The sequence below is a fragment of the Crotalus tigris genome, unplaced genomic scaffold (assembly GCF_016545835.1).
Source record: "Crotalus tigris isolate CLP2741 ecotype Arizona unplaced genomic scaffold, ASM1654583v1 scf7180000018938.1368258, whole genome shotgun sequence".
NCBI lineage: Eukaryota > Metazoa > Chordata > Lepidosauria > Squamata > Viperidae > Crotalus > Crotalus tigris.
The window spans coordinates 1,303,147-1,315,571 of NW_024097283.1; the positions used below are offsets into that span (position 1 = coordinate 1,303,147).

Sequence of the window (12,425 nt, forward strand, 5' to 3'; positions counted from 1 at the left end):
TAGCAAGATATATTCAGGATCTTCGTTGCTTAGAATTAGACCCAAAACCAAGAGATTCTTTTTTCAAAATACTATTACTATTATTTTAAAACGTTGGACTTAAGAAAGTACAAATAGTCACTTGACTACAGCTGGTTCTGGAAACTCCATAGCTAAGCAACATGACTGTCAGGTGAAACCTCCTATGATCACAATGACTTATGACATCACTTCTTCTGCTGTGGTCATTAAAGAAGTCAAGCATGGCCATTAAGTGAGATGCAATTTCATTGGTGGCTTCTCTATTGATTCTACTAGTCAGAAGGCAGCTGTGAAGTGTGACAATGACAATCACATGACTACAGGCCATTGAGATGGTTGTAAATGCTTGCCAATCGTGAATCTCACCTGAATCTCAGTCATGTCACCACTGCAATGTTTAGGGTGAGGACTGCTTGCAAAGTTACATTTCTAATGTGGTTGTAACTTTGAACAGCTGCTAAACAGAACAGTTAAGTGAAATCTGCATAGTTTAGCTCTGTTAGTTTTATATCTATAACTAATTCTGAAGACTGTTTCCTATTGTGAGAATGCAAAAAGAAAGCTGAAATGAGAGGAGGAGTGACTTAAAAAAAGCAAAAGCACTGAGAGATTCAAACATGGGATTTGTTCATATTTCAATGCAGCCATTTAGAACAATGATTTTAACGTGTGGTACAATTGCCAAAGACACATGTTAAAATTAGGCTGATAGGCCCTTTCTTCCACCTCATTAAGAGCTTTTAAAACATGTCAAATTAACATTTTATGCTCAAATTAAAGGATATTTTAAGATATTTCTGGCAATTGCATCTTTTCCCCCTTCTTCAAAGGAAGATGAAGGGATCCATTTCCGATCAACATGACAGAATTTTTTGGTTTCAGATCTATTCTGGATTGGAACCCAGTGCTTAAAAGAATTGAACTTCGCTCTCTTGTGTTTGACCTCCTACACTCCACCTCCATCTGATCCAGTTTCCCCCTCTTAGAAGACCATTGTTTATTTAGTGGATGTGTCTACATGTGTTAATTGGAAAAGATATAACTTCCCAAACAAGCAGCAGATGTGACACAAAGTGCATTGTCTTATTGGTACTTTTTTCATGTGTGTAGAAGCACATTTGCCCAACATTTAAAATGTTTAGGTGCCAGAGCATCCATATCCTAGACCAGTGGATCTCAACCTGTGGTTGGCGGACCCCTGAGGGGTGCGTGATGCTGTCACAGGGAGTCCGCAAAGTCTTGAAGAAATGTTATGATTTAAATCTTGAGTTAAGTCTTGGGGGGGTCTATGGCCATGGTTCATGGCCACAAAACGCATTTAAAGGAGGTCTGTGGTGAAGAAAAGATGGAGAACTACTGTCCTAGAAGAAAGATTAAATAAAAGCAAGCTAAATTGCCCAGATGCTTCAGGTTATAGTTTTCTATTTTAGAGCAGTGTTGTTTCTTCTCAAAAGTTCCCAAATCTATGATGAATAATGTTGTCTGATTTTCTGAGTGAAAGATGCAGAGCTTGTTGGGACTATGAGGGAGGCTTTTGTAACTCAATGAGGGCTTTCCCCTAGGGAGTTATATTTTACACTCCTGGCTCATATAAGACAGTAGTAACTTTGGCAGTGATGATGCTGTCCTTCTCTGCCAGCATTCAGAACGGTTTCAGAACGGTGTTGACTGAATCTCAGACTTTGAGTCTTCTCACTTCTTCAGACATACTATGGAGCTGACAGACATTTTTACAACTATGGTAGCAGTTATCAATTTTACATTATCTTTGCTTTCTGTTTTGAAGGATTGGACAAGAGTCTCCTTGTCTAATAGTTTTCAAGGATTTCAAAGGATTTCAAAAATAGCTTTACATGTCAACCTCAAAAGCTTTGATTGTGACAGGATTCCTCGGATTTGCTAAACTGCATTTTCTAAGGGAAAAAAGACAGTCTAAATACAGCAATACTCTAGTTGTATATGTCTGTGTCTGTGTGTTGGAATTTAATATTTGGAATCCTGCCTTAAGTGAGCTTTCCTCTCTTTAATCTGCCAAATCTTAATGTTTGTTTGTTTGTTTTTAATTTTTGCAGACATTGATGAATGTGAGAACAGAGGTGTGTGTCAGCATGAATGCAGGAATACCTTAGGGAGTTACCAGTGTTTTTGCCCATCGGGTTACCGAACCATGCCCAATGGCAAAACATGTCAAGGTAAGAAAATGTCTTGACAGAGGGGGAAGAATTGAAGTACAAAAATTAAAATCCATCAGTACAGTTCATCAGTGACTTAGAAATATGTTTCAGTTGGTATTAGGATAGATAGTGAGTATCTTAATGATTAATTGTTTCAGTATTGGCCCCCATTCAAGTTTATCAAGAGTTGTCTTTAAGGTAGGGCAGGGTTCCTACCTGCTTATACTGAAGAGCATCAGTGCTAAGCTAATTATATATTTTGCACAATACTAAGAATATAAATATAGGGGATGCGATGGCTCAATGGTTAAAGAGGCTGAGCTAGATTCGAGACCCAAACATTGCACAACAGGGTGACTTCTGTTACTTGCCCCAGGTCCTACCAACCTAGCAGTTTGAAAGCATGCAAATGCAAATAGATAAATAGGTACCACTTTGGTGGGAAGGTAACAGTGTTCAGTGCACCTCAGCGTATAGTCATGCCGGCCCACATGACCACAGAAATAATTTCGCACAATGCTGCCTCCCTTGGTTAGGCAATAGATGAACATAAGAGTGGGACACATCTATGCAGGGGGAGCCTTTTCATTTAAGAGGGAATATAAGAATATAAAGGGAAAAGGGAACATTTCCTAATAGGAGCATGAATAGGATGACTGCAATGAATCACAATTCAGGGACAGAGTTTTCAGATTTTTTTTTTTTTAATTTAAAACTCTTTGGGTTCTCCAGTGAGAGCCTGTAACAAAATCATAGCAAGACATGGGGAAAAGGAAATGAATGTCCACCTGGAATTAAAATTTGTAACAATTAGCCTTTTCTCTCTTTTTTTTAATCTTATGTTTTAATATATTTTATAAAATATTCATTTATATGCATGACGATGATGGTTCTGTCTGTGTCATTCCCTATTGGTGCTGTTTACCTGTGATGCAAAGTAAAAAAAAAATTGAAATCAACAAACGGCCTTTCTGAAATTATTATTCCTTTTCAATTATATCAGACATAGATGAATGCCTTGAACAGAACATCTATTGTGGACCGAACCGCATGTGTTTTAACATGAAAGGAAGCTATCAGTGTGTAGAAACTCCTTGCCCGCCACACTATGAACGAGATCTTCTTTCTGGGTATGCTTTATCTTTTTCTCTGTATTTTCCCCAGGTAGCCTTTGTGATTTGGTATTTCAGTGGAGCCTAACACACACAGAGAGACAAAAGTACATATTATCCTTGTTTAGCATGTGCAGTTGGGATCAACAACTTGATCTTTAAGCGAAGTGGTCAATAGTGATACTGCAACAGTGCTTATGTTCTTACTTCGGCTTCCCTTTGCTTTACAGGCCTGCAAAGGTCTGGATTTATAAGTTACATTTTTTTTAATCACTGTTGTTACTGTGAAGAGTTGGTAAAGAAATAGTGGCTACATGTAACCTTGAAGTGCCACCTGTATTAAATGCTGCTTAATGTTAGTTTAACACTCTACTTAAAAGTCTCTTAGTTGGGTAAGCTGAATGTGATGACTTAAAATATACATTTATTTTAATTTACATATATACATTCCTCTCACATTATTCCATTTCTGGGTAAACATGTAATGCAAAATGGGAATAAGAAATAGTAAACTGAAGTACAGCAATGAAAAGTACAACATAAGAATGCTTCTTCCAAAATGTTCTCACTTGATCACAAATCAGACTTGCCAGGGGCAAGTAAGTAAGTAAGGACCCACCCCACTTTGCATCTTAAGAAGACAGAACTCTTGGAATAGTTCTTCCAACAGGAATCCTTTATTAAGAGAAAATGGTTGCAGGCATGCTAGACAGGACTTGGGGTCCAAGCTCTCCCATTCAAGGTTTTAAGGGGTTCCCCAGTAGTCCCACCCAATCAACCCCCCTTCCAGTGATAGTTTCAAGTATCACAATTCCACCTCCTTTCTTCTTTCTTCCGTCTGGATGGAGACTTCAGATACTACATGAAAGGCAATTACCCTTCTTTGATATGTTAACGCTTAGAGGTTACAATAAACACACATTCAGCTCTTTGAAGTGTAAAGAAGGAAGTGAGGGCCATAAAGCCCCTTTGCTCTCCCCCTTCTCTCCCTCTTATGGCAGAATCCAGAGAAGGCAGAATTGGGAGTTTCTATATTTGATAATTTAAAGATGAAATATAATTGGATTCTGACATCCGGCCCCTCTTAACAATAAGAGAGATCCACCTGAAAGAAAACGCAAGTAAAAATTTTAGTTAGGCTTGTTAGGATACTCTGTGTGAAACTTCTTCAATAGCTTCGGGGCTCTGACATGACGTTTATGGACCCACTCATTTTGTGAGGGAGGGAGGTGTTTCCAGGCAACTAGGTACTGAGTTGCTCCATGATATCTCCTAGAGTCAAGGACTTCCTTTATTTCGAAGTGTTGTTCACCCTCCACCATGATTGGAGGTGGTGGGGGGGGATTTTTGGCCGTAGAGGTGACTGATGCTCTCTTTTCAGCAAGCTGCAATGAAAAATTGGGTGTATTTGCCTGAGATTTTTGGGTAACTCTAATTCTACTGTTACTGGATTTATGATTCTTTTAATTGGAAAAGGTCCTATGTATTTTGGTCCAAGTTTTTTACAGGGCTGTAGGGACTTTAGGTATTTTGTAGATAAGTACACCATTTCTCCTATAATGAATGGTGTAGGCTCAACCCTTTTTTTATCGGCTTGTGTTTTGTAAGCCTGCCTAGCTTCATCTAGTGCTTTTCTGACTATTGGCCAGGTGTTTTGTAATTTTTCCATCCATTCTTTCAGCGAGGGGATCGTTGGTTCGTTTGGGGTTAATTCTGGCATGGGGTTGAAACTTTGACCGGTGGCTATTTGAAAAGGAGTGTAACCTGTGCTGGAGTGGACTGCATTATTGTAGGCAACTTCTGCAAAGGGGAGTAAGTCCGCCCACTCGGTCTGCTGGAAACTAAGAAAACATCTTAAATATTGCTTAAGTACTGAGTTCATTTTTTCAGCCCCCCCATTTCCTTGAGGGTGGTGGCTAGATGTCAGTCCCTGAGTGGTTCCTAAGAGGGATAAAAATTCCTTCCAAAATGCAGACGTAAATTGCACCCCCCTGTCAGAGATGATGCGTTGGGGTGCCCCATGCAATCTGTAAATGTGTTGGATGAAAAGTTTTGCTAAGGCTTTTGCAGTGGGAATCTTTTGGCAAGGGATAAAGTGCACCTGTTTGGAAAACAAGTCCGTGACCGTCCAGACCACAGTATTCCCATTGCTTTCTGGCAATTCCACTATAAAATCCATGGCTATTTCTCTCCAGGGGGCTGAGGGACTTGCCACTGTTTGCAATAGTCCTGGCACTTTCCCTTGCAACCTCTTTGCCGTGGCACATTTTGGACAACTGGCTATATAACTTTCAATGTCCTTTTTCATGGATGGCCACCAAAATTGCCGTTTAATTAAATGTAAAGTTTTTACAAATCCAAAATGCCCTGCTGATTTTGTGTCATGGCAAAGGTGCATGAAAGTTACTCTTTGAGTTGTTGGTATATATAACTTTTCCCCTATCCAAGGCAACCCGTCTTTCATTGTGCACACATTTTTGTTTTTCTGGAACCAATCATCTGTTTCCAAACTTTTTCTGAATTCAATTCCAGTTTGGCTGTCCAGTTGTGGTTTTAATTTGGCTTGGGTTCTTGTGGTTACTGGTGCTGCCAGTTGTGACTCTGCCATTATTGGTCTAGAGTCTGTGGTTCGTGCGCTGTTATATTGGGGCATGCGAGATAGTGCATCTGCCAGGAAGTTCTTTCTTCCTGGTAAATGTTTGAGCTTAAATTGGAATTGGTGAAAATGCTGGGACCAGCGGGCTTGTTTGGGATTGAGTTTCCTGGAAGTTTTCAGGGCTTCCAAATTTTTGTGATCAGTCCACACCTGGAAGGGGATTTTGTTGCCTTCCAGGAACTGTCGCCATGTGAGTAATGCCCAACGTATCCCATAAGCCTCCTTCTCCCATACGGGCCAGCGCTGTTCTGTTTCCGTGAGTTTCTTGGATGTATATGCACAGGGTTGCAATACTGCATCATCATTTTCTTGTAATAGCACAGCCCCCACTGCCACATCACTTGCATCTGCCTGTATTATGAAGGGCTTGTCCATGTCTGGGTGCCTTAGTACTGGTTCGGCAGAAAAAAGTCTCTTTAGTCTCTCAAACGCTGCTTGGCACTCCATTGTCCATGTTAGTGGCTGGCTAGGTTTTACTGAGGATGTTCCCTTCGTTTTTAGTAAGTTAGTGAGGGGCAAGGCTATCTGTGCAAATGAGGGGATGAATTGGCGGTAAAAATTTGCAAAGCCCAGGAAACTTTGTAGTTGCTTTCTTGTGCGGGGTGGTGCCCATTCTAATACTGCTCTGACCTTCTCTGGGTCCATTTCAATGCCCTGTGGGGATATGCGATAGCCTAGGTAGTCTATCCTTTCCTGGTGGAATTCGCATTTTGAGAGTTTGGCATATAGGTGGGCGGCTCGCAGCTTCTTTAAAACCGCTCTGACAAGTTTGACGTGTTCTTCTTTTGTTTCGGTAAAGATAAGAATGTCGTCCAAGTAAACAAGGACCCCCTTAAACAGGTGCTCCCTTAGAACGTCATTGATTAGTTGCATAAAGACTGCAGGGCCCCCTTGTAATCCAAATGGCAAGACTTTGAATTGATAGCACCCCATGGGGCAGTTAAATGCAGTCTTCCATTCGTCCCCTTCCTTGATTCTCACTCGATAGTAAGCTTCCCTTAAGTCTAGTTTAGAAAAAATTTTCCCTTTCGATAGGTGTGACAGCATGTCTTTCATGAGGGGCAGCGGGTATAGGTTGCTTTCACTGATTGTATTCAGGGCCCTATAATCCACGCATAAACGTAAAGAGCCATCCTTCTTCTCTCTAAAAAGGACCGGGGCAGCCACTTTAGGCTTGGCTGGCTCAATGAAACCTCTCTCCAGGTTTTTTTTTATAAATCTTTCCATTTCCTCCTTCTCCTTTGGGCTCATGGAGTATAATCTGGGCTTCGGGAGTTTTGCCCCAGGCTTGAATTCAATGGTACAGTCTGTGGGTCGGTGGGGGGGAAGCTCATTCGCCCTCTCCTCACTGAAGACTTCAGCAAGGTCCCTATATTCCTCTGGTATTTCTGTTAATCTTTTTTCCTCTCCTATGGATGCTTTTTCTATTCTTGATTCTGGTAGCCTCTCTTGGGGTTTTAAGTCCATAGGGTCCCCCTTCGGGAATTTGATTTCTGTCGTCCTCCAATTTACCCAGGGGTTCCATTTTTTCAACCATTCCATCCCTAGAATCATTGGGCATTCCATACCTGGGGTCACCACAAACGTTAAGTCCTCTTCATGGTTGCCCAGGGAGAGGTGTATTGGCAGAGTGGCTAGGGTAGCTGGCACCCCCCCTGCTATGGATCCATCTAGCTGGCCAAATGAGATTGGTTGTTCCAGTCTCCTGGATGGGATGCCCAGATTCCCCACTAGTGTTGGGCTAATGAGGCAGCGGGTGCAGCCAGAGTCTATTAAGGCTTTCACCTTCACAGCTTCGGGCATGGGGGGGATTAATATAGTCACTGTTTTGAAGATGGGTGTGATGCGTCCACTTACCAGGGGTTCGCCTTCCGAGCTGTCATCTGAGGCATCCACCGTCCCTGTGGTGTAGGCTGGAGTTCTTTCCCCTTGGTGAGCAGAGGTGGGGTTTCTGCAATTTCCATCATTTTCATGGCTGTTTCTTTTGGCTTAGCTGAATACCCTCTGGGTTTGTTGATTGGGGATCTGTCTGGGTTGTGCTGGGGGGCCTTTGAGCGGCATTCTACAGCTCGATGCCCTTCTCTTCCGCACTTGAAACACCCCATCTGCTTCTTGGCTGTATCCGATGATTTCACCGGTTGGTGTGTCAGCTCAGGCGGGGGGCGGCTCCATTGTTTTCCTCGGCGATGCCTCTTCAATATGTCGATCTCTGCTTCCTCTGCCAAGACGTACCATTCCTCAAGTCGATGTGGGTCTCCTCGGGGCAGGCAAGCATCATATAGATCATAGTTTAGTCCGTCTTTGAAACGGCCAAGGAGGATGTCTTCTGGCCAATTCAGTTTGCTGGCAATGGCTCGGAATTCTTGTGTATACTCAGCCACTGGGCGTTTGCCCTGCCTCATCGTTGTTATTCTTTCACGGGCTTTGCGATCAGCCAGGGGGTCTTCAAATCGTCTTCTCAACGAGGACATGAAACGGTTGAAGTTACTGAGTTCTGGGGCATTGGAGTCATGCAGGTTCACCACCCAATCTGCAGCTGGTCCATCCAGGGCAGATTGCACGATCCGGATGCGGGCTTTGTCGCTGGGGATGTCCTGCCCATATTCCTCCATGTAGCTGAGGACTTGGGTTAGGAAAAACCCCAAGCGTGTTGGCTCCCCTTTGAATTTCACCTCCAACGGTGGACGTCTTGGAATGGATCGGTGCCTCCATTGTGGGTGGTAGTGTCTTCCGTCCAGATTTCCATCTGTGGTCCGGTAGGGGGTGGGAGCTCCTGGATCAGTAAATGTCCCTGGGGTTGCAGGTTCCACGTCCCCCTCGGTGTCTCTCCCTTTGTGGCTCCAGGAACTGGGGCGGGCGTAGGGCTCAGGAATCTCCTCTCCTAGGGAGCTGAGAGTTCTCTTCATCAGGTCAATAGCTCTCTCTAGGATCCAGTCTGAGTACGGCATACAGCTTCCTCCCTCTTCACTTGCGTGCAGGGATTTCTCCATCTCCTGCTTCCATTCTGGTTGCTTGGTCCCTCGTCTCAGGGTCACTTTTCTTGATTCCTTTCCCCACTCGCTTTTCTTTCCAACGCCCATCGACCAGCGAGGCTTGTGGTCCTGTGTCTCCACCACTTCTTCTTCTGAGAAATCTGGCCTCTCGGATCCCAACATCTGGCAAGGTTCCAACTGGGTCAGCGGCTCTCTTTCCAGGGAGTTTTCTCCCTCTCTTGCTTCGTTGTCTGACATGGTAAATTTTTGCAAAATCCCCCGGCAAGGGTCTACCTTCCAGGTGGATTAATTTTGCAAGTCCTGTCTAATGTAAGGACCCACCCCACTTTGCATCTTAAGAAGACAGAACTCTTGGAATAGTTCTTCCAACAGGAATCCTTTATTAAGAGAAAATGGTTGCAGGCATGCTAGACAGGACTTGGGGTCCAAGCTCTCCCATTCAAGGTTTTAAGGGGTTCCCCAGTAGTCCCACCCAATCAACCCCCCTTCCAGTGATAGTTTCAAGTATCACAATTCCACCTCCTTTCTTCTTTCTTCCGTCTGGATGGAGACTTCAGATACTACATGAAAGGCAATTACCCTTCTTTGATATGTTAACGCTTAGAGGTTACAATAAACACACATTCAGCTCTTTGAAGTGTAAAGAAGGAAGTGAGGGCCATAAAGCCCCTTTGCTCTCCCCCTTCTCTCCCTCTTATGGCAGAATCCAGAGAAGGCAGAATTGGGAGTTTCTATATTTGATAATTTAAAGATGAAATATAATTGGATTCTGACAGTACCTCCATTTCTTTTCCATATGTATATCTGAATACATTTTTATTTAAGCCGTGTTTTGAAACAGGCAAAACTGTTTAAAGCTGATACTTACCTGCCAACATTCTTGTTCATTTATTTCTATATAAATAATCAATACAATCACTTAACTATATTGTGGGTCCAGTCAATCCAGTGATGATCTGGATTTTACAACTGTGGGTAAGCTTTGAGAAAGTAAGGCAAAGTAAAGAATAGTAGAAAATGTTTACCGTTCGAGACTGATATACACAAATGTTTCTTTTCAGATCGTGCCTCAAGAAGTGCCGACCCAATGACTTGGAATGTGCCTTGAGCCCTTATGCTTTGGAATACAAACTTGTATCTCTCCCATTTGGGATTGCTGCCAATCAGGATCTAATCCGATTAGTTGCCTACACTGAGGATGGAGTGATGCACCCAAGGACCAGTTTCCTTATGGTGAACAAGGAGGACATGAGCATCCCCTTTTCACTCAGAGATGAGAACTTGAAGGGGGTGGTGTATACCACGAGGCCTCTGCTAGAGCCAGAGACATATCGGATGAGAGTCAGAGCTCTGTCTTATAGCAGTGATGGAGCCATTGAATATCAGATGACTTTCATAGTCTATATAGCTGTGTCTGCTTATCCTTACTAGGAGAAGCTTTGCCCAAAATAATCAAAGTATGTTAACCACGTGCGTACATCCCGCTGGGTGTGGCCACTTCCAGAATGACTGCCTCATCTCTAAAGAGTTGTAGATATGCAACTTGGGAGAAAATGGTGCTATGTTTCTTATTTCTGACTGCCAATCTTGTTGCAATAATGCTATCTTGAACAAAAATAGCTATAGTCTATGAATCATTGGAATCTTACCATACACTTTATTTATTACACTGGAGCAATCACCTCCCAAAGATTGTTCTGCCGACCCTTTGGAACTAGTTAGCGATAGTAATTAGGCAATAATTTAGTGCTAAAAGAATAACATGCAAGGATGTTTTTATTTCTTCCCCAACATGAAAACCAAATATGGTATGAAAATAAATATGATATAGTTTTTGGATGTTTTTTTTACAAAATAACGAGAAATGTTTGCATAATTACAATAGTTTATATTTAACACTTGGTGGAAAGAATAACTTTCCTGGACATGACACAAAGGTAAGATAGTAATTGGTAACAATTGAAATATGAAAAGCAGGACAAATTGTGAAAATCCCAGACAGTTGATTGTACATAATGCACAGCAGCAATTATAGAATAACAGATTCGGAAGGGACCTTGGAGATCTTCTAGTCCAACCTCCTGGTCACGCTATACCATTTCGGACAAGTAGCTATCCAGTCTCTTCTTAAAAGCCTCCAGTGATGGGGCACCCATAACTTCTGAAGGCAAGATGGTTGATTGTTCAAGCTGCCAAGCCTCCTCAGAGCATACAAATAGCAGCTGATTTGTTCTCCAGAGGGGAATACATCTATCACATGACTGAAAAATAAAGCTGAAATAAAGCCCTAATGCAGGGTGGAAATTGCCCTTGCCCTAAAGTAGTACAGTTTATCGCTACTTTATATGGTGCGCCAGCTAGGAATAACAGCCACCTTTTGCACTGGAAACAGGAAATCTGGTGAAGTGTGCAAAGAAGGAAATTCAACTTTCTTGTTCAAGGGATGATTAAAAAACTTAAAATTATATTAAAACTTGCTTACCCCAAACACCAAGTTTGGTTTAAAAAAGTGTTAGATGTCAAAACACTGTATAAGGTGGTAATAAATTCTGGAAGTAATTTTTGCCAAGATGTATTCTATTTTTATGAAAGTATATGTATATATAAGTTTACTTGTATGTGTACAAGGGCTTTTTTTTCTCCAAAAAAAGAAAAGAAAAACAAGTACCGGTATTTTACCGAAGAATTTTGTTTACGCAGTGGTACTAACCAAATAAAACTTCACTTTCTCTTTTTTTACCATTATATATATCAATATTGTTATAAATTGTTTATTATTCAATGTTTCTTAAGTCTGTTTTATTTTCTAAATTAGTGCTACTGTGAGAATTCCAAAAATTGTTACCAAGTTGTGATTTTTTTATTGTGCATGATATTGCACTAATTATATCATTATAAACATATTAATTATATTGAATTAAATTTAAACTATAAATTAAGATTTAATACAAATAAAATCCAGTCAAAATTAGGTTTCGGAGTAATGCCACTACTTCTCTGGGGAGCATGTGCCCTGCAATGACACTCACATTCCATGTTCCTTGTATTGGAAGTACTGGTGTAAGGACCCACCCCACTTTGCATCTTAAGAAGACAGAACTCTTGGAATAATTCTTCCAACAGGAATCCTTTATTAAGAGAAGTGGTTGCAGGCATGCTAGACAGGACTTGGGGTCCAAGCCCTCCCATTCAAGGTTTTAAGGGGTTCCCCAGTAGTCCCACCCAATCAACCCCCCTTCCAGTGATAGTTTCAGGTATCACAATTCCACCCCCTTTTTTCTTTCTTCCGTCTGGATGGAGACTTCAGATAACTACATGAAAGGCAAATACCCTTCTTTGTTATGGTGATGTTCTTTGGTGCTAACGCTTTGAGGTTACAATAAACACACATTCAGCATTCAGCTCCTTAGCAGTATACTGAAGGAAGTGAGGGCCATAAAGCCCCTTTGTTCTCCCCCTTCTCTCCCTC

The 12,425-nt window shown here is 41.9% G+C and overlaps 1 protein-coding gene across 9 annotated transcripts in view; it reads left to right on the forward strand.

Moving 5' to 3' along the window:
- Positions 1-11,805, forward strand: part of HMCN1 (hemicentin 1) — a 433,480-nt gene extending 421,675 nt beyond the window's left edge. For all 9 annotated transcript variants that reach the window (XM_039357629.1, XM_039357620.1, XM_039357628.1 and 6 more), the window contains 3 exons: positions 2,094-2,213; positions 3,199-3,325; positions 10,018-11,805. In XM_039357629.1, the coding sequence (XP_039213563.1) occupies positions 2,094-2,213; positions 3,199-3,325; positions 10,018-10,387 (617 nt within the window). In that variant the 3' untranslated portion in view covers positions 10,388-11,805. The remainder of the gene's footprint in view (positions 1-2,093; positions 2,214-3,198; positions 3,326-10,017) is intronic.
- Positions 11,806-12,425: the final 620 nt, after the last annotated feature.